This window comes from Cervus elaphus, chromosome 7 (genome assembly GCF_910594005.1).
Source record: "Cervus elaphus chromosome 7, mCerEla1.1, whole genome shotgun sequence".
NCBI lineage: Eukaryota > Metazoa > Chordata > Mammalia > Artiodactyla > Cervidae > Cervus > Cervus elaphus.
Genome location: NC_057821.1, coordinates 45785060 through 45807500, shown reverse-complemented (window position 1 = coordinate 45807500; position 22441 = coordinate 45785060). Strand labels below are relative to the sequence as shown.

The window sequence follows — 22441 nt, the reverse complement described above, 5'->3', positions numbered from 1 at the left end:
ACTTTTTTTTTTCCTTTCAGTTCAATGAAAAGCTAAATGTAATACTAATTATTTATGAAATTTTATTTTACTTTTTAAAGTTTGTTCAGCTGTTTCATTGTCGTCTTTAACATGCTACAACAGGGCTAAATTCATGAATCCCAGAGGAAAAAAAAAATCCCCCAAACCTTGAATTCCTAAATAAGTACCATGAACCACATGAAGAACTAATAGGGAAGATTCAAAACCCACTAAACAAGAGGTAAACGAGATCACCAGATAAATAAAAAAAAAAAAAAGGCTTAAAACAGACTCACCATATTTACAATTCCCATTAAATTACACATAAATAAATATATACAGAGACGTGAACACTGATTCCCTTATAGAACTGTGAATCGTGTTGCCAGAGAAAGTTCAAGTTAGTCGCTTTACCTTGAAGAGGGAAAACTTACAACTGAAGACAAGACATGGAACTTCGAGTATCTGTGTTCAAGTTTATTCACAATACTGATAAAAATGTCATGATCCTTTTTGCCTTTTTTTTTTTAGTATGGCTACAATCTGAACTGAAATATGTAAGGAAGGTGGTGATTCCATCCCGTGAAACTCATAGAACTTTTTTTTTTTATTTTTACGTTCTTTTTTTCTAAAAAAAAAAAAAAAAAGTTTTTAATTTTTTTGTTGTCTTTGTGGTTGATTTGTTGGGTTTAAAAAAAAAAAAAAAGGTTCACAAACTCGGACAGAACTTCTCTTTGCTGGCTTCACGGCCTGTTGGGTTCTCTTAGGCTCCGCGGGGGGCAACGGGGAGGTGATGCTCATGGGGCGGTCGGGGCCGGGGCCTGAGGGGTCGGCCCTCTCGCCGTGGGGCGTGGGCCCCGGGCCCCGGGCCTCCGGACCGAAGGCGGCGGCAGTAGCAGCAGTGGAGGGTCGCTGGTCCCCGCGCTGTCACCTGCCGGCGGTGGGCGGTGGGGGATGGAGGTGCAGGCGGAGGCGGACGGGCGGCGGGCGCGCGCGCGGCGGGGCGGGCGGGGCGGGAGGAGCGCCTCACTTTCTGTGTTTCTCCTCTTTGTCACTGCTTTTGGCGCTGTTGTCCGTGTGGCTGTTGGGGTTGTTGCTGAGGTACATTTTGTCCATGGCCTTGAGGGCCTCGGTGAGATAGTTCTGCAGGGCCGTGACCGCGGCGCACACCGCCGGGCTGCCGAAGCCGTGGGAGATGAGGTTGAAGTGGGTCAAACAGCTCTGGATGCCCGGCTCCAGGATGGGGTTGGGCCGCGAGTTCCCCAGGGGCGATCGGTCCTGGGCCAGCAGGTCGGTGAACTCCTTGCAGATCTGTCTGCAGCACAAACAGGGCAGAGAGACCGGGGATGAGGCTCCGTGGGAGCAGCACCCGGAGCGAAGACAAGACCTCCCTGCCTGCCGCCAGCGCCTCTGCAGGACAGCTGACCTGACTCGGGGGTGCCGGGCACAGCTGGGGAGCCCCCGCCCCCTCCCAGGAGCCATCCACACATCCCCTGCTCCTTCAACACTTCCACTAACGCCCCCTCTCTCCTTCCACCTGTGTGTCTCTCACCTCTCAGCTGTGCCCTCTGCATGTGGACTCTTAGTGCCCGCACCAGGGATCGAACCTGGTGCCCCCGGCAGTGGAAGCACAGTCTTAACCACTGGACTGCCAGGGAAGTCCTGAACCAAATTTTTCTAACCCCCGTTTCTCACTCACACCAGGCATGCCTGACATAGGAAAACACTTCAGCCACCGAGAGAAAAAGGAAGGTGGTAGGAAGGGCAGGGAGTCAGAAACACAAGCATCTCTTCCCCACAGCCAATAGCCCGCACCCATCAGCTATCCGGCTCAAAATACTACAGAGACCCTCTTCCCTGACCTTCCAGCGAGCGCAACCTCAGCAGTCTGAGGTCTGGGGGCATGAACTCTCCACTCATTCACCTTCAGATCAGGGTGGGTGTGGACAAGGAAGGCAAAACCTTTTCTTGGGATTGTTTTACTCTTAAAAAATAAAAGGCACTTCAATACCCAAGTGTGGGGATAATTCAGTGGTTTGGAGAAGCAGAAACAGACATTTCAATCTCCCTTGCCACCTCCTTTCCCATGCATTTCCTCCCCCCCCCCCAACCAACCCCCCGCCCCGGCAAAAAAAAAAAAGTCTAGGGAAAACTGTGAGTGTGGGTGTGCTTAGGAAGCTAAGAGAAGAGGGAAAAGTTGAAATGCAGGCGATGAGGCCTACAGGGGTAGCTCACTCTCTGAATCTGGGAAGCCAGGACTGGCTGGGGCCTTCCCAAGGTAGCAGCAGCCTTTGGGTGGGGGCTCTGGGTAGGGGGCTTCGCAGGGGGGAGGCAGAATGTAGAGTAGTGGCAGGCTGCCTCCCCCAAGGCCAGCTGACGTCTCCCCAGGCCAGAAAGTGCCCCACCAGAGGCCTCAGCCTCTGCCCTCTGGATCCGAGCCCTCCTGGGACATTGACTTTGATAATTATGGGCTTCCAAACAAGCCTTTTAATTTCCAGAAAACATATCAAAACAGTCATTTTCTTTTCACACACCACCTGGAGAAGCCTATTCAGCCCAGGCACCGATGGGAATATAACTTGGGCCATTTTGAAACCGATTTGACATCTCGCCTGTAGGCTAGAACTTGTGGGGTGTGTGTGTGTGTAGCACTTTTGAGGAGGTCGAGAAAGCAAGGCAAGAAATGGGAGAAGGGATTAGGGTGGAAACTAGGCCAGCTTCTGACCTGAACATTTGGCAAGCCACTAGCTTAATCCTTGCCCTTGCAGAACCTATTGATAAGAGACAAAAACTGACCCAGGCAAGTCTGTCCACTCCTTTAAGACCTTGGTTCTGGTTTTACAGAAATAACATAGTCACAAAGCCACACTCAGCTTTCCATCACATCCCCACTATACCCCATTCCCATACATGCTATTTTTTTTTTTTTAATGAGAAGGTAGGGCAGAAGGGAGGTGAAAGAGGGAAACACACACTCATAATCTTCCTTGTATTTCCTCTTTAAGCTCCATCATGGTTTATAAGATTGTGTTGTAATTTCAGCATTTACAACAACAAAACTGATTAACACAAAAGGTAAAGAGGCCAAAAGTGAGAGCAAAGATGATTTTGATGTTTCTCTTTGACAGTGAGACACAGAGACCCCGAAGAGGTAAATGTCTTACTTTGTAGCCAGGAGCATGTTTTTTCTTGTCACTTGCTCATTGGGATCGGAATGTTGTCGGTTGAGAAATTCAGCTACTGCTTTGGCAGGAAATTCCGTTTCACACACATACCCAAAGTCCCTGGCTAGGTGGACAGCTTCTCCTGGCAAGAGGAGGAAGGAGAGGGCAAGAGAATGAAAAAAACTGGGATCGAGACTTCCAGCTCCCTTATTTTCTTAACCCAGCTGTTGCAGGAAACACAAACGAGTTGTTTCCCCACTTCAGGCATTTTCTTTCCTTCTCTGTAGGATCGAGCAGATTCATTTCTGCTCAAAAATGGCCACTTACCCTAGAAGGCCAAGATGATTTGAAAATGTAGACTCCATCACCTCCCCACCCAGCCTCATCCCCCACCCTGATGACATTCTCCCACCTTCTCTTTTAAAACCTTTCTTGTGTTCTAGCCTCACACCTATCAACGCGTTCATAAAACGATATTCATAATTACTCCTTGAGCTTTTCTGCAAGGGAACGACTATGGGTTTACATTTTAACTTTATCGCATATAATTATCTGTTCATCCAAACCGATTAACCAAGAGGATTTGAGGGTCACTCCACTGAGTCTGTCTGTGTTGTTGATTTTCGAATCTTTGGTTTTAATTTCCTGAACCAGTTGGTTTTTACTGCAGGGCTTCCTGCCATTAGCTCCAGCTCCGGAAGAACGCATGCGCCAATTAGAGCATCAAAGCCCTCTCCGCGGAGCTTGTTTCCATAAAATGGAGCGGATCACAAACAATAACAGTTTTCCAGAAACTGCCTCCCTGCGATGGGACTCAACCCCCAGACCCATGCACACTCTCACACTACACCCAAAGTCACTACTAACTATTTTCTTTGCATATAATGCTTTGGGGGTCTGAATGGTGGGTTCCCAGGGCGCCGATATTATTTTTAATACAGTGCTACTATAGGTAAGTTTCTGGAACTGAACAATTGCTTATTCCTTAACAAGTTATCATTTTTGACACCATTAACAAATGGTTCACAGGATTTCTCCTCAAATTTGTGTTTTTAAATATTTTAAAAATTATTTACAATGCAAGAACCTGAATTCAGTTATACAATATCTCTTCAAATACAAGATATAAGTAAGATAAAGTACCATCTTTAAATATAAATAGTGGTTTTGAAATCTGCCCCATAACTTAAGTTCCTTTTTTGCCTATTGGCATGAGACATTTCCAACAGGACACAAAGGAAAATGCAAGAGAACTATACATTCATTCCAACACACCCAAACTTTACCCAATTTAGTATCAGACAAACTTAACAAGGATCTGGAGGAAGTAAGAATGTGACTACGGTAACTAGACTGTGCTGTATATTGAAAGGGAGTGAGGACAGGGTGAGCTTTTGTTTTGAGGGGTTAGAAGCTTGTGTGTGTGTGTGTGTGTGTGTGTGTGTGTGCGCGCGCGCGCGCGTGCATGTGTGTGCGCGCGCGCTTAAAAAACTGGCATGAGAAACTTTTTGCAATGCTTATTTCTTTTTTCTTTTCCTATCCAAATAACTCAAAGTCTAAAACTGTTCATTTTTCTTCCTCTCCAGTAGAGAAGCACAATTAAATGAGAGATAAGGGAGCATATGTTTGGAAAACAAAAACCTGAAAGGGCATATAACCCTGAGCTTTCAGGATGGTCTTAAATCAGGATGCAGGTCAAAGATTCCCAAATTAATTCAGGAAGTAATGGTCACGCATTTCTCAAACGCAGATGTCAGAGTAGCTTAAGTGATTTACTGCTGAGCTCCATAAAGGAGACAGGAACTTGAAGAGTATGCAGTTCTTAAATTTTCACATTGTTTAGGTCAAACCTGGGCAGGAGGGGGGTGTAATTTTGTAGCAGAGGGGAAGAGGAAAGGAGGACAGGACTAAATGCAAGTAGCTTTTTCACATGCAAGAATTCCGTTCACTTGCAGCTACATTCTCTGGAAAAAAATGAAATTGCACAATTGACACAAAATATAACCAAACATCTGGCCACTGAATAGCATCCACTTTCCCAGGAGAAACTTCCCTTCTTGTTAGCAAGGGAACTCGCTTACCCTCTACTAGTGATGTGAGCAGGGTGACATTGGCAGCTTTACGCCTCCCTGCTGGCAGATTTAATCCTATTTTGTCCAGTTTTTCTCTTAAAGATCTTCCTCCATTTTTAGACTTCGCCCTGTTTCACAAATATATGTGAGAAATGGATTTAGAAAACATTCAGTTGCTCTGCATCCCACTGTACTCATTTTGACAACTTCCTAAAATGTGCTTTTAAAAATTAAGAATCCTGGCCCCAAGATATATAAGGAAAGGAAACCTGGGAAGGAAAGATCATAGGAGATGCATGCTTGCTAGACTGTAAAGCACCCCCTGTGTTCACTTATTACGGAAACTATGGTGGCAGGTTGGAAGGTTTTGATTTCCCAACTCTCTGAAGAAGAACCACAAACAAATAAACACAGTTCTCATCTCTAGGGTGTGAAGTATTTTTGAGTTCAACTGATTACTGTATATTTTCCCTGTTGTTACAATCACACAAATCCCAATGGGGTCTTTAAATTGTCTTTGCAAGATCTGCTGTGAGCCTGTTCAGAGTAACCAAAGTTATCATCACTCTCAGCTTTCTTGCTCTGGCTTCAGCCCCAGTGGGAAATTCATTTCACCAACTGTTTACATGCCATGTCACCAGCCTAACTGGAAATGTCAAAAGTTGATATCAGCCTTTACAAATGTCACTGAATTCAGAGACAGTGGAGGTGGTTCTAAATAGATGTCTAAATAGACTCCCATAATCAGAAAGTGGTTAAGATAAGTTGTTTAAATAAAACAGCAAATTAATTAATTTCAGATTTTATTCCCTACTCAAGTGCTCTTTAATTGTGTGGATTAGATTATACTCCCCTAGGTAAACAGTCTCCAATACTGGGGATGGGGGAAGGGGTAGGAAAAGGCAGCGACGGATTTAGATGTGTCAGTGAAAGATTACAGAGGAACAGCAAATGACTGTGAAGGAGCAAAAAAAAAAAAAACAGTAGAACAGCTGATGCTAAAATCTGCCCAAAAAATGGTTCTGTAAGCCTTTGTATAGGATATACCCATCACAGCAGAACTCTGGGTGTATAAATAGCTATATGAATACAAGTCAAAGAATGAAGTTTTGGGCTCACTTTCTTATTAAAAACTAGAAAAAAGTAGAAAATATCTGGGACCGTTCAACGTAAGACCCACCACACACAACCCTGGGTGGGACCCCAGAAGTAAAAAGCCCACAGGAGGGAACAAACTGCCCTCAGGGAAGGTGCTTCACCTCGCTGACCCTCATAAAATCTTATCAAGGAAACGAATCATTCCAACCTCGCGCGCGTGAGATGAGAATTCCTGACCACGTAGGCAACATGCAATCTTAGGTAGCGACCGCACAAAACGCACGTAACTATGCCTTGCACGTAACCGTGTCTTGCACGCTGACTGGCACGTGCGGACGCTGAACATCCGAATTACTAGCGCAAGCCCCTCTGGCCCGTGGGGCCTGGGGTGACAGGAACGCGGGGGCGTGGCGCGCTGACTCTAAAACCATCGTCTTCTGCTTAAAACCCTATTCAAAGGCCTCAAGCCCTCTGCAATCAGAGACCCTGCATGGAGGCAAGGCAAAGTGAGCCGCCCGATATGAAGTTTTCCTAGGCCTGCAACGCGGGCGCGAGGAGGGAAGAGGCGGGTGCACGGCGCCCCGCGGCTGCCGCTGCCGGGACTGAGTCCGCCACAGAATGAGCTGCGCGTGCGCGCGGGGAGGGGCAGGGGGGCGGCCGAGCGCCCGGTGAGCGCGCCGCGCCGGCCGCGCGACCCCGAAACGACTGAGCGCGCGCGCGCGCGCGCGGGAAGGGGCAGAGTGCGCAGGCGCGCATCGCCTCGCCCCGCCCACCCCATCCCCAGCTCCCACCCACTCGGTTCTACGCTCTTTCTCCCCGCCCCTTTCTTTTCCCTCGGAGGGCGGGCCCTGGCGCGAGGCCCGTGGCGTCACCGCCCCAGCGCAGGCGCAGTGCTTCCACCCGCCCCTCTCTCTCCACGGCCGCGGGGCGGGGCGGCGCGGGGCGGGGGCCGCGCCGGGCCTCACCTCCTCAGCACTCCGCCCAGCAGCGAAGCGTTGAGACACTCAGGCGGTGAGAGGCGCCGCTGTACTTCCGCCACCGTGACCTTGTACTTCGAGGTGGAGCTGAGGAGCGAGAGGCGACCCGGAACTGAACAGAAGACTTCGTTGGGGTTCACGACGCCGCCGAAGAGGTTGTCCTTGTTGATGGGGATGGCGGAGACGGCGTTGCTGTTGGACTTGGACAGGGACACGGGGCCTGCGGAGACACATGGGGAGGCCGCGTGTGGGCGCCGGGGAGCCCTACGGGGCCCCCGGCCCCCCTCGCCCCAGGCCTGCGCCGCCACCAGCACCCCCCGCCCCCCCGCTTCTCCTCCAGCCCCGAAAATCCCACGGCTCCTTCCCCACCTGCCCTAGGCCTCCGACTCCATCCCTGTCGGGAGTGGAAGCCTAAGCCCCTCGGCGCGTCCCCCCAGCGACCTGCCCCGCCAGCCCGCCCTGTCCTTCCGCCGGGACCCCCTCGCCCTGTAACCGCTGGGGTGCTGTCTAGAGGTGCTGGTGAGGCGGTGACCCTCTCGGCGCTCTCAGCATCGAAGGACGCTGGGCCCCAGAGCCGAGAAAAAGCCCCGTGTGGCCTCGGGGTTGGCGGGGGGGGGTGGCGAGGGCTTCTTCAGTGTTGGGGAGAAACTGCTCAAAGACCCATAATTAAAATCAGCCAAGAGTCTCCACGGCTAAAGCAGCCTGTAAAAATGAGCATCGCAGTCATGGCACCCAAGCCGAGAGAAGTGGTGGATTCAAGTTGTCACACAGCGCACACGCCCCAGCCTTTTGATAAATAGTACCCCCCCCCCCCACGTTTATCTGTGAAAAGGAGTTTTGGAAATCCATGCCAAGCCCAGTTTTGAATTGAGGGAAAAAAACAAGGATTAAACAGGCCTTCCATGGAATACTAGTAATGTGTTCTTTCGAGGAGCAAAGAGTTAACAGTCCCTATGCTTAAGCGGCTTCTTTAGGGGAGGGGGGAGGATATATTCTTATTAGTTAAAATCACAAGCTCTTCATTGTTGGATTCCCCCATACTTGGGGGGGGAGGGAATTCAAGGCCAGCAGGAAGTGGACCAACACATTACATTTCTAACACCAATATAATTCAAGTGCATTCACAACCATTTAAATACAGTATGCATTTGTATTAAAATTCCACATGGAGACATACTACATAATACATGCTTATCTCAGTACTCTCTCTTTAATGGGGATATTTTAGACGTATGGGGGGGGCTCTAGGTTTTGGATAGATCACTTGTGACATTAATAGCTCTGGGGAGGCTAATAGAGACAATAGGAGTTAAACGAACTCTTGAGAGATTACTAATAAAAGAGCCAATTATCATGTCGACTTGGAAAGAGCATCTCTTAAGATTTATCCCTTGCACATCTAATTTGACGTGACAAAGACTTCACAGATGCAAAAATGAAACTTTAAACTCGCTAACAATATACTGATTGGGGTTAGAAATGAGAACAGTTTTATATAGCATCATCCTCTGGTGGTGCCTAGAATCCTGAAATGTAACGTTGCCACTATAACCAAGAAAAAAAAAAGCTGCTGTGAATAGCATTTAATCCAGTAAACTTTATTTTACTCACTAAATGCAACATAAATTACAAATTCATCCAAATCACTTGACACTTTTAAAAAACAATTTCTGCTCAGAACAATTATGCTAATAAACTTGACATCTTCAAGAGGCTCATTTTAACCAAAAGCCAAATTTTTGCTAACCTAATTCACAAAGCTTAAAAAACTCTTCAACACCTAATGAGAAATTCAGTATAAGAACTTGAAAGTTTTTTTTTCCCCCTCTGCTAAGGAGTGCTGTCTTTATCATCTGCCCCCATATTAATACTGAATTACTTGCACTGTTTTTAGCATTATACACTTCCTAACACTCATGGCCACTCAGGTAGTGGATTAACTAAACTGTTAAAACTGTTTCAAAATTGAAATGCCACTTCCAAATCTGCTCAACTAGTACACATTTCATGTGTTTGTCCAGATATCATTTAACTAAGTTAAGTGGTCAAGTCATGAATCAGAACAAAGCTAGCCTGTTGCCATTACTAAATCATTTAAGCATTGCTGTTCTATGCCTATCTATTCGCTAATTCTGAGCCTTTAGGAAATCCTACTTGAAAAAAATAAATACACCTCTGCAAGTTCTTTTAAATAGCACTATGCCTGTAAGGACATGCTTGGAATGCAGAAGGAAATGGCTTACCTTTCTTAATTACAGTTTGATCTGGGATGTTAATACCCGGGTCTTCTACATGCTGCAACAAAAGGATACACATGGATGTAAGTGTATAATCAAAACAAAAGGAAATGAATATTTCGCGCAAGATAGGGGGAGGGGAAGGTGTAGAATCGAAATCCCCCCCTCCCATCTGGTGACATTTATATATAAACATCTCATCTTGGCTTATTGGAATTTGGGGCTTTGCAGCTCAAGAGGTTTCACTGTACACCCACGGCCAATTTCTCGACCCCCAGCAAATAATCCACATTTGAAGGAGGTGGGAGTGGGGAACAAAACTTTCTTTGGAAATTAAATCGAGTTTGGGAACACCTAATCTTTCTCACAGCCTGCTCAACCTTTCAAAATACACCTAGCTTTAGTTTGGCGCCTCAGCGGCTTCGGACTTCAGTGATTCCACTGTTCAGGCAGCAAAAGCCAGAGAAACACAATAGAATGACAGAGGCGGGAGTGGCCTGGGTGTACTGGAAACGTTTTAGGTGATATGATAAAGAGCAAACATGTATATGCACCTTCACTTACAGAGAAACAAACAAAAATTTAAGGACTACTGTCTAAATAATTAAAACATCAAATATCAAATTGGATATGAAAACTATAAAAAGGGGGGGGGGGAGCCTTTGAGATTTCCCTGCTGTGTCCAGCAGCACATTTGTTAGTGTGGGCTTCTTTTTTCTTTTTTTTTTTTTACAGATGGATGTGTATACGTGTGTGCTACAGTCAAAACGTGATTAGAAAGTAAAATGAAATCATGTTTTCTAATGCAGAAACTGACAGGCAATATAATGTCTGGCTGTGTTTACAAATTAGCACCAGGGCTGCTGAGATAGAAGATTTCGCAATCGTTACCAAACGCAGGCATTACCATTTAAAAAAACTATTACTTCCTTCTCTAATCTTTGTCCAACAATAATACTGATTCGAACATTTTCCATTCTGTCTTGGATTTATGCTCCTGTTAATTGTGCCTGATCGCAATGATTCCGGGTGGATGGTACTAAGTTGCTTTATTACAGGTTTTATTATACTCAATGCTCTCATTTGTAACTTGCCTAAAGTGCTTCTGGATTTAAGTATAATTAAATTGAGAAATGTTCAGAAATGACTACTGCTGCAGTTCTTGTGTTTTAACTATATGGGGAAATATGATCCCTTTATGCATGCACCCTAAACCCATAAAGTAAATGTAGTGTGGCATAATACTTTTATTTGTGTTATTTCTAGACCTTGTCCATACAGGGAAGACTGTTAAGTTTAAAACCCCACTGAGATATTAATGATTAAATAATTTTCACCATCGATTTGATTTTCTTAAATATTTGGCGGTCGTTCTCATTAAAGGTTAACTGTTGCAGCAATGGGAAAATTGAAAACAACCCTTTTCCTGACCCAAATTCCTTTGAAAGAATTTTTTCTTAAAAGGTTGGGGGAGGGAAGGGGAAGAGCAGCAACTGGGTTTCCTTGTTTTTATTTGATCTTTTGGTTAATTTCTCCTATAGGCCAATTTCACCACAAAGAGTGACTATACAGGTGTTAAGAATTCACACCAGCCACTTAGGAATTTTTTGCAAAATAGAGCAATTCTAATTCACAGTAAGTTTAAAAAGCTTGCAACGTTATTTTGCAATTCAAATATTTCCAAGGAGCAGACTAGCATCAGGACTCAGAGACTCTTCGGGAAGGGGAACTCAAGGGGTCACAACTTCCAAGTTTGTTTTTTAATGGCCTTTCTCCCAACTATTCCTCCGCTCATTTTACTTTCCAAGAAATGCACTGTGTAATATGTTTCTAAAAACATGTATGAAAACACACACATATGCACGCACACAAGGCTTACTAAACCCCACGCTGGATCAAATGCCTACTTTCCTGCTTTCCATGCTAGGCTGCTAAACATAACCAACAAATTTCAGTGATTAACTAGGCCAAATGAGAGATGTAATAAATTTTCTATTTCGCTATGTAACTTAAATAATGTTTTAAATTCACCAAGCAAGCAGGTAAGTTCATCTGACCATTTTCTTTGCAATCTAATGCAGTAATCATTAAACTGTCAACGGACATATTGCTGCAATATTTGATGCAGTAATTTGAAATAGCATTTTAGCAAAAATCACATCCAGATACATTTCCTCTCCAAAGAAAAGCAGCATTAACAGAGCCTTTACAGCTTTAATAAAATTATTGGCTTGTTCTAATTCCATTTCAGGAAGGTTGTGAGGAAGCCATAAATATGTAGAATTGAAACAGAGATGCTGGTTTAAATTTAATTTCAGAAAGTATTTTCAAATTATCAATAGCCTGGTTTGCATTGCCAAAGAGTAAATGTGCTAATACCATGCTTATTTAGAAATCATCGAAAACTGCATTTATTGATAACTGAATTACAACTCAAAGAATGCATTGCCCAATAGTCTCAAAACATTAAAGTAATATGGGGGTGTAGCCGGTCCTGATGGGCGTTGGGAACCCAGCTAATGATTTATGAGGCCAGCACTTAGCACCCCTAGGAAGAGAAAAAAGGCTGCATTTAATGTCCTCCTGTTCGGATTTGCCACTTAGTATTCTTTAATCAGGGCAGGGTATACAAGTAACTTTCAGAGACCCCCTAGCACTCATAAAATCCGGTCAAAATAATTTTCTTCGTGTGTCTTTTACACTTTCTTTTAAATCGCCAGGGCATTTAAATGAGCTCTTTTGATCCACTCTAACACGTCTTTCAGGACTGGGAGAAACCCCCACGTCAGACATAGCGGTGGAATCAGATCCTCTCATAATCGAAACAGTTTACTGTCGCCGAGAGGGGAAGGTAGCGTCCACGGTGACACTCGTCTGATTTATAAACGGTAACGCAGGCATTGTTTGAAGGAGCTCTGCGAACCATTGTTCTCCCGGCCGAACTCTCAACTACTTTTGAATCTTTGGCGTGCGGTTGTCTTAGGTGGATCCTCAAAGGGTCCACCCGATAAAAGAAGAGCAGATTTGGAGAAAGTAAACAGCGGGGAGGAGGAAAGCCCAGTCCCCGGGGCTGGACGTTCCAGGGGGGTACCCTTTCCTGGGCGTGGGTGAGCGGGGACCGCGTTTGCTCTCCCGCCGCCCGCGCGCGCGCGCGGCCTCTTACCGGCACGTCCTCGATGGCGTGAGGTAAGGAGTGGATCGGGAGGTCTCCGAGTCCGGAGCCAAGCCCGTGGGGGCCGTGCAGGAGGTCCTCGTGCCGCCGGTAGTCCCTTCGAGGATCCAGGCCCGACAGCTGGTGGGGCAGCCCCCGGTGCGTGTGCAGAAGCCCAGACTCCTGGCTCTGCCTCTGACCCGGCCAGCCCGGGTGCTGCGGCTGCGGCTGGGCGTGCAGGGGGTTCAGGCTGTAGGGGTCGTTGACGTGGGAGTAAGGATCTTGCGACTGGGGGTAGATAGGCTGGTAGGGCGGGGGGAAGTAGGGGGGCTGGAAGTCGGCATTGGGGGTATGGGACAGCGGCGGGGCGCTCGTGTAGGGAGATTGACCTACAGTGCCCAGCTGGGGCAACCGTGCCGTCCCGTTGCTGGCGCCGTCGTGACGGTCCTGGAAGAGAGCGAGGCCAAGGGGAGAGAAGTCGGCATCAGGCGTCGGGCCACTCCGCCAGGCTGCTATGCGAAACCGCCCGGCCCCGTCCGCAGGCCGCTGCGAGGAACCAGCCCTCCGCGCGGCTTTGGCAGAAAATTCTCCAAAAGCGAAACGGGCCCTTCCTTCCCCAATCTCAGGAAATTTTCGCCGGTGCCAATCGAGGGGGCATAAGAGACTCTCCTTAGGCATTTCTTGCAAAAGGGGGTAACAGGCAGAAGAGGGCCTCCCGGACAACAGCCCGCTCAGCAGCAAAGGGAAACCTCCCTTAAGCAAAATTAAAATTCCTAGTAAATATTAAACAGCCAGAAGCGGCCTTTTCTCTGTCCCTGGGTTTGAACCTGCCTGCCACGGCGTTATTGTTTACCCTGTTCCTTTTATTTGGAGGGGGGAAAAATCATGCCCATTCAAAGACTATTACCATTTCATGACTATTTAAATAGAAACATATTTTGTAGAGGGGCTGTAAGGAACGCCATCGTTTAAATTACCAGCTCAAAGAAGGTTTTTAACTGCGGGATGGGGGGCTGTCTTTTCCGCTTCCTCACTTAAGAGCCTTTTTCTGGACAGAGTCGATTTATGAAAGCGACGGGGAAGAAGGGGACGTCAAGTCAAGGTTTAAAATGCAAAGATTCAGCCTTATATTGGGTTTAAAAGAGAGGTGCGCCCCGGGGCGGAGGCCCCCGCCCCTTCCACCCCAGCCCCAAAGGGCAGAAGAAACGCCTGACTTCTGTTCCTCTATTGCAATTCGTTTGCAAAACAAGCGAACGGAGTTGATTCCAGGGAATGCGAACCCTCGGAGGTTCAGCCCCGGGCCCCGGGGGGAAGAAGGGGCACGCCGGGCAACGTTTTTCCTGCATCCGGATTAAGCATCAGATGTTGAGAACGTCTCGGGAACAAGTGAAGAGGCGAGGAAATACAGATGAACGCGGAGAGAAAACACGCTGGGGAAGTAGCGGCGAGGTAGGTGTGCGAGCCGGGAGAGGTCGCGCGGGGGTGAGGGGGGGGACCGCGTTCGACTGAAGGATGGAAGAGAGAGAGAGAAACGCGGGGGGGGGGGGGCGGGAAATGCAAACGAGGAAAGGCGGGCGCCCTGAAGGAAAACCGGGCGAGGATCCCGAGGTCTCGGGCCGCTCCGCAGCCCCAGGTTTCCAGACTAGCGATTCCTAAGGAGGCAGGGGTGGGGGTGGGGATGGGACTCACCATAGCTGAAAAACTGTGAACTAACATCTGCGAAGAGTCTGGGGTAACGAGTCAGGGTGGAAAACAACAAGCAAGCGGAGAGCCCGGCTGCCCCGCCGCCCGAGCGCGCCCCACACAAAAGGCGCCCCGCGCCACCCAGGACTCCGGTCACCGCGTCGCCGCTCCCCCGGGCGCCGGAGCCCCGCTCTGGTCCATCCGAACTTGAACCACCGATTCGAGCGGCGCCTTCAGCTGGTCGAACCCACGGTCTCTATCCTGCCGCGATCGGGTAGGATTCAAAGTTCCTTAAAAAATTGGAGGAAGAAAAAAAAAAACCCGAAAAGGCAAAAAAGCAAAAAAAGTGTGTGTGTCTGTCTGTGTCTGTGTGTGTGCGCGCGTGTTCCTTAATCCGTGTCTCCCCCTCTTTTCTGAGCCGCGGCTTCGCTTGAGCTTCTAATAACCGCGCTGGGCAGCGTTCCTGGAGCCTCCTAATAGCAGATATTCATGACTATTAATATTACACGAATACTTAATAAGGGAAGAATGCCTGGAAATCGAGCGTGAAGCGGAGAGGCAACTCGCGCCGGAGCCGGCTCTCAATACAGTCCATTGACGGGAGCCTCAGTGTAGGAAATCGGAGGTGGGGAGAGGCAGCGCGAGAGACAAAAAGCGGGCGAGAGAGGGAGCGGGCGAGCGCGCGGGGGGCCGCGGCGCGGCGGCTGGCGAATCACAGGGAAGGGGCAACATTTTAAAAGGTTGCAGGGCAGGCCAAAGCGAAAGAGAAAGAGGGAGACGGGGAGACCGAGCGCGAGAGCGCGGAGAGGGGGAAGTGTGTGTCTTGCGTGCGTGTGTGAGAAAGAAAGTGTGGGCGCGAGAGAGGAGCCCGGAGTGGGGAGAGGGGAGGGAGAGCCCGGGAGGAGGGGGAGGAGGGAGGGGAGGAGGGGGAGGGGAGGGGAGGGGGCCGCGCCGGAGCGCGCGGAGGGGGAGCCCGCGGGGGAGGGGGAGGGGAGAGGAAGCGAGCGAGGACAATCAGACCTAAAAGGCTGGGGCAGACCTCGGCATGCCGCGGGGGCCGCGCGGCGCGGCCGGGCGCTCCCGGGGACCCCGGCCGGGCGTTCGAAGGGCTCTCGGTCCCCGAGCTGCGGCCGGCCGGGCCTCTCCGGCCGCGGGCTCCTCCGCTCCGCAGCCGGGCCTGGGGCGCGGGGTCCGGCCGCCCGCCGCCGCGCGGCTTCTCCATGGCCCGGCGCCCCGCCCGGGACCGGCTCTCGCCTGGGCCGCCGCTCTCTTGCTTCCCGCGGCCTCCGGGGACCGGCCGCTCTGCGCCGCTGGCCGCCCCGCCCTTGGCTCTCCGGGGCCGGGGCTCGCGAAGGAGGGGCGTGGGGGAGGGCACCGGGCCGCGGCCCGGGGCGCGCAGAGACGCGAGGCGGCCCAGCCCGGGCGCCGCTGGCACGGGCTCCCCGCTCCCGGCGCAAACCCGTCCGACTGGCTGGGCCACTCCCGCCCGACGCACCCCCGGATGACACGGCTCGCTCTCCCCCGACCGCCGCTGCCAGTCTGCCCGCCGGGGTGTCAGAACAAGCGGCACCTCGCCTCCTGCATGTCCCTGCAGAGCCCGGCATAATTAGACAGCCCCGAGCCGGCTCGGAAACCCGAAATCCCTGCTCCGGCGCTCGCCACCGCAAAGTTGTTGAAACAGCCTTCACTCTGTCTTCTCCTCCTCTCTCTTCTCGTCGTCTTTTTTTTTTTTTTTCCTCCTCTTTGCTCTCACACGCACATGCACACGACGCGCCCCCACAGGGTCCCCACTCTGGGGGTGCAAGTTCATCGCTTCCCACCTGGGTACCCCGGGCGCCTCGCACCGCTTCGGACCCTGCCCGCCGGGGCTTTCGGCCTTCGAGAAGGGGGATGCCCGAGCCCCGGGCCACGGCCCGGGGAGGCTTAGAAGCCCTCTGTCACCCCGACCGGTCCGCAAAGGGACCCCTGGCCCTGAAAACAAAGCAACTGGTCTGACATGGAATCAGTCTCTGCGCCCAGCGCCAGCCACGCCACGAGTGCCCAGCTAAGCACCCGACCCCTTGGCATGTCACTCCGTGCCCCATTCACAGGGGGAAGGCAGGGCGAAACAGGAGGGGCTGGGAAAGGAAAAAGAACTAAAATAGTCCATGGAAAGGAGAGGAGAAGGGGACGGGGGACACTTCGTTCACCCAAGCCCAGGTTCTCATTTCACGTGAAGACCCCCGCCGCGCCCCGCACAGACCTCTACGCTCCACATTCCCAGATCCAAATGCCAAAAAGAGAGAAGGGGGGGAGCCAAAGCCGGGACTGCCACCTACTATTTACGTAGGTAGTCTCTGGCGGCGGCCCCCTCCCCAGCTCCCCCTCCCATGATTCATCGGCTCTTTCTAGCGGGGGGCTAGAAGGAGGCTGGGGCAGCTGCCTCCAGGCCCGTGGTCCCGGGGCTTCCCCGGCTGCCCCATGAAGCCGAGCTCCCGGGACTGTGGGTTTTGAAACCGGCTCCAAGGCGGCGCGCTCTATCGGCCGGGCGGGCTCCCCGCACCGGAGGCTGTGGGCAGCCCCGCCAGGATTCCCACGGTCACGCAGCCGAAGGCGCGGCGGCCATCAGGCTCCCGCCTCCACCCCCAGGGATGCGCCGACCCAGTAGCACAGAGCGAGAAGCTGCCTAGAACCTCTCGAATAACGCAGGGTACTGGAGGAAGCCCCGCAGCCGTTCGCTGGAGGAGTGCTCCCAAACTGAACCGGCTCACGGGGAGGTGCGCCCCCGTTCAGAGCGCAGGCTGCGGGCCCCTTCTCCAAACGGGAGGGGGCCTTTTTAGAGCGGGCTGGGTGGAGGAGTGGTAGAAAGGAAGGAAAGAATGAAGAAATAAAAGAAAGAATGTTAAAGATCAAAGACAAAGAATTAAAGAGGGAAAGGGGTTTTCCCTTTCTCATTCTGGTGACCTGGGCCCTCAGAAGCTCGTTGGAGAGACATGCGGAGTTCACAGACGCCTGCCCAGTTGCCAGCAACCACTTCAAAAACCCACGCTCGTCTACCCTTAGCCACACTCAAAACTGGTCCGGAGAAAATCGGGGCGGGGCGGGGCGGGGGGAGTGGGACAGGGGGCTGCGAAGGAGGAGAGTGAAAGAAGGGAACGTCCTCAGCCTTCCTCGCCGGCTTCTCCCCTGCGCTCTTAGGGTGAATCGGAGAGGCGGGCGCAGCGCTGGGCAAAGTTTGTCCCACCCGCCTCTCGCAGCTGGCGGCGAGGAGAGGAGGGAAGCGGAGCTCCGAGCCTGCAACCGCGGGAGAGACTGCGCCCGTGCCGCGCTTACCTCGCAGTCCTCGTACTTGATGTTGTCCGTCAGTTTCCAAAGCATTTTCATGGATCGGCGTGAATGGATTTGGCCCCTCTCCGCCTCGCACCCAAGTGGAGCTACTCTCTGGGTAAGCGCAAAGTGCCGGCTGCGGGCGGCGAGCAGGAGGAGGGGGAGGGCGAAGAGGAGGAGGGTGAGGAGGAGGAGGAGGAGGAGGGTGAGGAGGAGGAGGAGAGGAGGGAAGGAGCTCCCGTGTGCGCTCGGAGATCTCCCTCTAATGGTAGAAACTTTTCCCTTTTCCTGCTCTTTACCAACAGCCTAATCGCCTCATTAGCATATCAACAATAGTCCAATTGCTCGCCAGCACCACAATCTGCCGCCGGCCGCTCCGACCCAGGTATAAAGGCCTCTGCGAGCCGCGAACTCGCTCCTAAAGCGCACGCCCGCCCGGGAGCCCACGGAGTCTCCCCTGAGCCCCGCAGCGCGCCGCTGAGTCGGCGCCCCTGGCCCCGTGTCGTCTTCTCTCTCCTCTTCTCCTCGTCCCGGCCCTGCTCACGGTCCGAGCGGCCGCTCCCGGGACCCAGCTCTCCCAGCACCTCTCCCCCATCCCTGCCTCCACCAGCGGTTCCGTCCTTTCGGGCCCTGTCCAATTGCAGAAATTATCCCTTTTCTCAATTAAATATAACCATCAACTCAAAACCGGCGACATCACTCCAGGATTTTTTGCCCAGCCAGAGATCGCCTCCGCTGCCGGCAGCCGACACCTCCGGCCGCAGGGCCCCGGGAGTTTTATTGGCTTCGCGCTTCACCACCCCCCATCCCCCCACCCCCAGGTTGGAGATTTTTGCCAAACGGCTTCAGTCGCTCGGCTGGGGTTTGCCATCCTTTAATTGCCGCGTGTAAAATAAAAAGTGTACCCTGAAGAGGTTGCTTGACAGCTCCAGGGGTTAAATGCTTTTCCTTTCATTTGTACGAAGCTAGGACCGACGGATAATTCAACGTGGTATTTGGGCTAAGGGCTTCCTAGGTGCGTTGTGGACAGGAATACGGAACTCCTACGGAGGCTCACACACGCTTCTGGAGTTAAGCCGAAATACCGACATGTGTGCACCGTGTCATGAATGCATCAAAATAAATCGCTGGGAACCAACCCTTTGCTGTGCTAATCTGCTCCAGTTTTCCCAAGATTCCCCTTTTTAATTAAAGCAGGGAGCGTTCCTTCATGATTTGGTGCTGTTACTAACGCGGGCGCGCTCGCGGCGCAGTGCCCGGCTGGCGCGGAACCCGGAGGCCGGGGAGCCACCCCCTAGTCCGGGTCCGCCAGTCTAGGCTCCCCGGCTCCACATAGGGGCCTGCGCGCCCCACCCGGGCTTCGGGTTTTTTGTTTTTTCTTTTTTCCTATTGTGAAACAAAAAAAAAATTTTTTTTTAAAGAAAGACCCAAAAAGACGTGATGTAATCCTTAGAATACAGAGTGATCAATTTCCCCGGGTGAGCGTCCTCGTTTGTCCTCGGTAAAAAACCTTCCTTCTCCCTCTGCAATCCTGCAAACCACTCCCCCCCGCCACCCCACCCCCAGCAACAGTAAGTTTCGCCTCTGAGTTGCTCTGGTAACGACCTCTGATTCCGTCTAGGCCTGCTTCTTGCAAAACTCCAGGCCTCCCAGTTTTCTGTGAGTCCTCGCAGGGGCGGGGGAGGGAGGGTAAGAGGCTGTGGCAAATAGGAGCGTTGCTTAACAGGTGGAAGGAAGGCTAGAGGAGGGGGACCCCCCCCTCCTCCCCAAGCTGCCCAAGGGCATGTCTCCCTCCAAAAGACCGCCGCCAATTCCCCAAGCCTGGCGGAGTAGGCCACAACCACCACTGTCCCCCCAACACCACCAACAACAAAACTTTAAAGTTAGGAAGGAGGCCAGAGCTAGAAGGGGCTTCAGAGCCGAGGGCGGGGTGGGGGGAGAGGAGGGCTCCCTCCCGAGGCCCCGGGCCCTCCCTTGCACCCCCTTTTCCCACCTGCACACCAGCACAGCCTCTTGGCTGAACCCAGCTAGAGACTCAGCGGTACTCCGCCCTCAAAAATGGTCAACTTCCAGCCTAGCGCCACGCGCCCTGCGGGCTGCCCCCAGGGCCTCCGCCCAGCAGCAGCGGCTGGACGTCGGGAGGGGGGCGGCCTGGAGCACCGGAGAGCGCTCCGTAGGCCACGCTCTGGGCTGGGAGCAGGGCAGTGTACACCCTCACGTCGCCAGCGCCCCCAGAGCGCTTGGGGAACTCTTTAAGTTTCGCTTTCTTTCTCCTTGTGGGCTAGGGAAGGCATATAAAGGCCTTCGTCTTATCCACCTTCCCCTTTCGCTGACCCGAGTCCCGCGGATCTCTGGCTCCGCACCCGCCGGGGCTGCTAAACTGTTGTTGTTGTCCCGCCGAGGGCGCCTTTGAGGTGCAGATTGCGGCCTCAGGGCTCTGCGGCGCCGAGAGCTGAAGAAAGGCCCCGGCGAGCGCCCCGTCGCCCCCGGAGCCAGCGAGGCCGCGCTAGCGTGAGCGTCATTTCCACCAAAAGCCTCTTCATTGCATGTCAATGCTCCGGCCTGCCCGGGACCCCAGGACTGCAGCGCCAGGCCTGGCGGCAGGGGTTGGGGGTGTCCAGGCCTGGCCTGGGGGCGTGTAAAGGGTGTTGGGAGAAGAGTGAATTATCTGTGTGAGGGACAGAGACGCCTGAGAGAGACAGAGACACCCAGGGAGACGGGATGCTGCCATTTTCGCCGGTGGTGGTGGTCACCACCAAGTGGGCCCCAGGAGTCCAGCAGGCCCAACCTGGAGGACCCAGCCCCTACAGACCCCAAATCCGCCTGCCCCACCCGAGATCCCAGCTTCCCACTGCTTGTTAAACTGAGCCCACCGGGAGGCAGGCCCAGGGTTCATTTCTGTCTCCTTCAGCCCCACTCAGAGGGGCTCACCGGAGGCCCAGTCCCTGGCCAAGCCTGCACTCCTGGTCTTTTCTCTCCCCGAGGATTTCTGCAGCAAAGTTCACCTGGCTTGAGGAGAAAACCAAAAGACCTCGGCTTTCAAGGAGCCCCCCAGTCTTCACCCTCCAGAGGAGAATGAAGAAGGTCCCTAAGAACCACAGGGCAAGAGAGGGAGATGGTGGGTGCCCGAGATCTGAGTTCGGAGTGGAATTTGCACCCTTAAACCACAAAGTCTAACTCTGGAAATGAAGTTGCACTTGCTTAGGTTTAACTGGGAAGGAGAGGCTTCAAAGCCCTCCCAGCCGATAAAAAGTAACTACAAGGAAAGAAAGAAAGACATCGTGTTGACTTCCTTTTCCCCACTCCAGAGAGCGAAGTGAAGATGGGACTTCTCTGAACTTTGCTTCTAATGGCCAGAACCTGAAACAAGCAAAAGACCTCGCCCCGGAAGGAGCAGGGCCTCGGCTTTTCTTTAAGAAGTTTGGGGCCTTCCATTTCATTGGACCCGCAGGCTTTTCGGCACTCAGAATCTCGCCCCAAGAGGCCTTCCCTTGGCTAGGGCGAAAAGAGGGCCCCGCGGTTCCATTATGAAATCGGCTACAGGGGAGAGGCTACCCTTCCCACCAGCCTGGCCAGAGCCTCTCTGGTTTCGTAGGGAAACGTCTGGAAGGTAGGAGGAGGACGCTGAATCTAAGGCTCCCTTGGCCGAGGTCGGGCCCCGGGCTCAAGGAGCGAAGTACCTGGAGTCTACTTGGCCTCGCGGTGCCTGCGGCCTAGTCGGGCCAACGTTGGGAGGCGTTGGTTTAGACCAAATCTAGGCCTTCTGCCGCATCCCTCGCCACTTACCGCCCCCCGCCAGTCACCCCCACCCGGAGCCCAAGCGGTGAAAAAAAAAACTAGCTTCGGGAACAAGCCGGAGTGAGAAGCGTAACTTGGCGCAAACTCTTTAAGGCATTCCCCGAAAGAACATGCTCGCCGGCGCGACCCGTCCAGCCGGCCCCCTCTCTAGTCTTCCCGCCCTGTTGGTTTCCCCAAATGTGGAGCCTGGAAGAGAGACAGGTGCACGGGAGCCCCGGCTCACGCGCAGCCCTGGGGTCCAGAGCGAGACCGGAGGCGTAGCGAGCACAGAACCTTCCTCCCGGCGCAGCGCACCCCCGTCCGGCGCCCTGCCCCCGCCCGAATGAGTCATCCAGCCCAGTTTCTACTTGGGGGGGTGGTGGCGAGGCGGGGGTGGGGGGAGGCGGCGGCTGTAGCGCAAACCACAAGTGACCCCCGGGGCCACCTGTGGAGCGTGCGCCGGACTTTCCCCTGCGCCCGGCCGGCCGGTGGCGCGCGTGGCCCCCAGCGCCGCGGCCGCCGCCTGCGCCCGTTTTCTCCTGCCCGCGTTCTCTCCGGGGAACACTCCTGGGCGCTGCCCGGCGCGCCTCCCCGCGACTCCGCCGCCCTGGGCCAAGGCTCCTGCTCTCCGCCTCCCCCCGCCCGGCCCCCTCCCCCGCTCCACCCCCGCCCACCTCAGCCCCAGCCAAGGCAAACCCCCGTACCTGCCAGTCCCCCATTTTGGCAAGTATGGACATCGCGGCTCGGCGCTCCTGGCGACGGGTCCCCGCCGGGCATGGGCTGTAGGGCTCGGCCGGGCCCGCTCCCTGGAATCGCTTAGGCAAATCCTCCTTTTTTTACCTGCTCACCAACATCTCACCTGGTCATAAAGAGCTGGGTTGCTACCTGCCGACGCATGCGCGCTAGCCCAGGAATTCACTCCGCCAGCCCTTTAGTCCCAGCTCCTCGCAGAGCTGACCTGGGAAGTGATGGATTT

At 52.8% G+C, this 22441-nt stretch overlaps 1 protein-coding gene and 1 long non-coding RNA gene across 8 annotated transcripts in view; one reads left to right on the top strand and one right to left on the bottom strand.

The window, feature by feature from the left end:
• Window positions 1-22378, bottom strand: part of TFAP2A (transcription factor AP-2 alpha) — a 22740-nt gene extending 362 nt beyond the window's left edge. Inside the window, exons 1-8 of one of the 7 annotated variants that reach the window (XM_043908574.1) lie at window positions 22170-22378; window positions 13089-13146; window positions 12712-12949; window positions 9555-9606; window positions 7300-7531; window positions 5246-5364; window positions 3165-3306; window positions 1-1315 (exon numbers count right to left, since the gene is read on the bottom strand). The exon at window positions 1-1315 is cut by the window's left edge and continues 362 nt beyond it. In XM_043908574.1, the coding sequence (XP_043764509.1) occupies window positions 1027-1315; window positions 3165-3306; window positions 5246-5364; window positions 7300-7531; window positions 9555-9606; window positions 12712-12949; window positions 13089-13146; window positions 22170-22242 (1203 nt within the window). In that variant the 5' untranslated portion in view covers window positions 22243-22378 and the 3' untranslated portion in view covers window positions 1-1026. Of the gene's footprint in view, window positions 1316-3164; window positions 3307-5245; window positions 5365-7299; window positions 7532-9554; window positions 9607-12711; window positions 13147-13913; window positions 14369-14388; window positions 15262-15402; window positions 16651-17694; window positions 17824-22169 lie in introns of those variants that run through there. The other 6 variants (XM_043908568.1, XM_043908569.1, XM_043908572.1 and 3 more) reach the window with 6 other exon arrangements.
• Window positions 17666-18899, top strand: LOC122697611. Its single transcript, XR_006342119.1, has 2 exons — window positions 17666-17806; window positions 17994-18899. It is a non-coding gene; the product is annotated as an uncharacterized LOC122697611 (long non-coding RNA).
• Window positions 22379-22441: the final 63 nt, after the last annotated feature.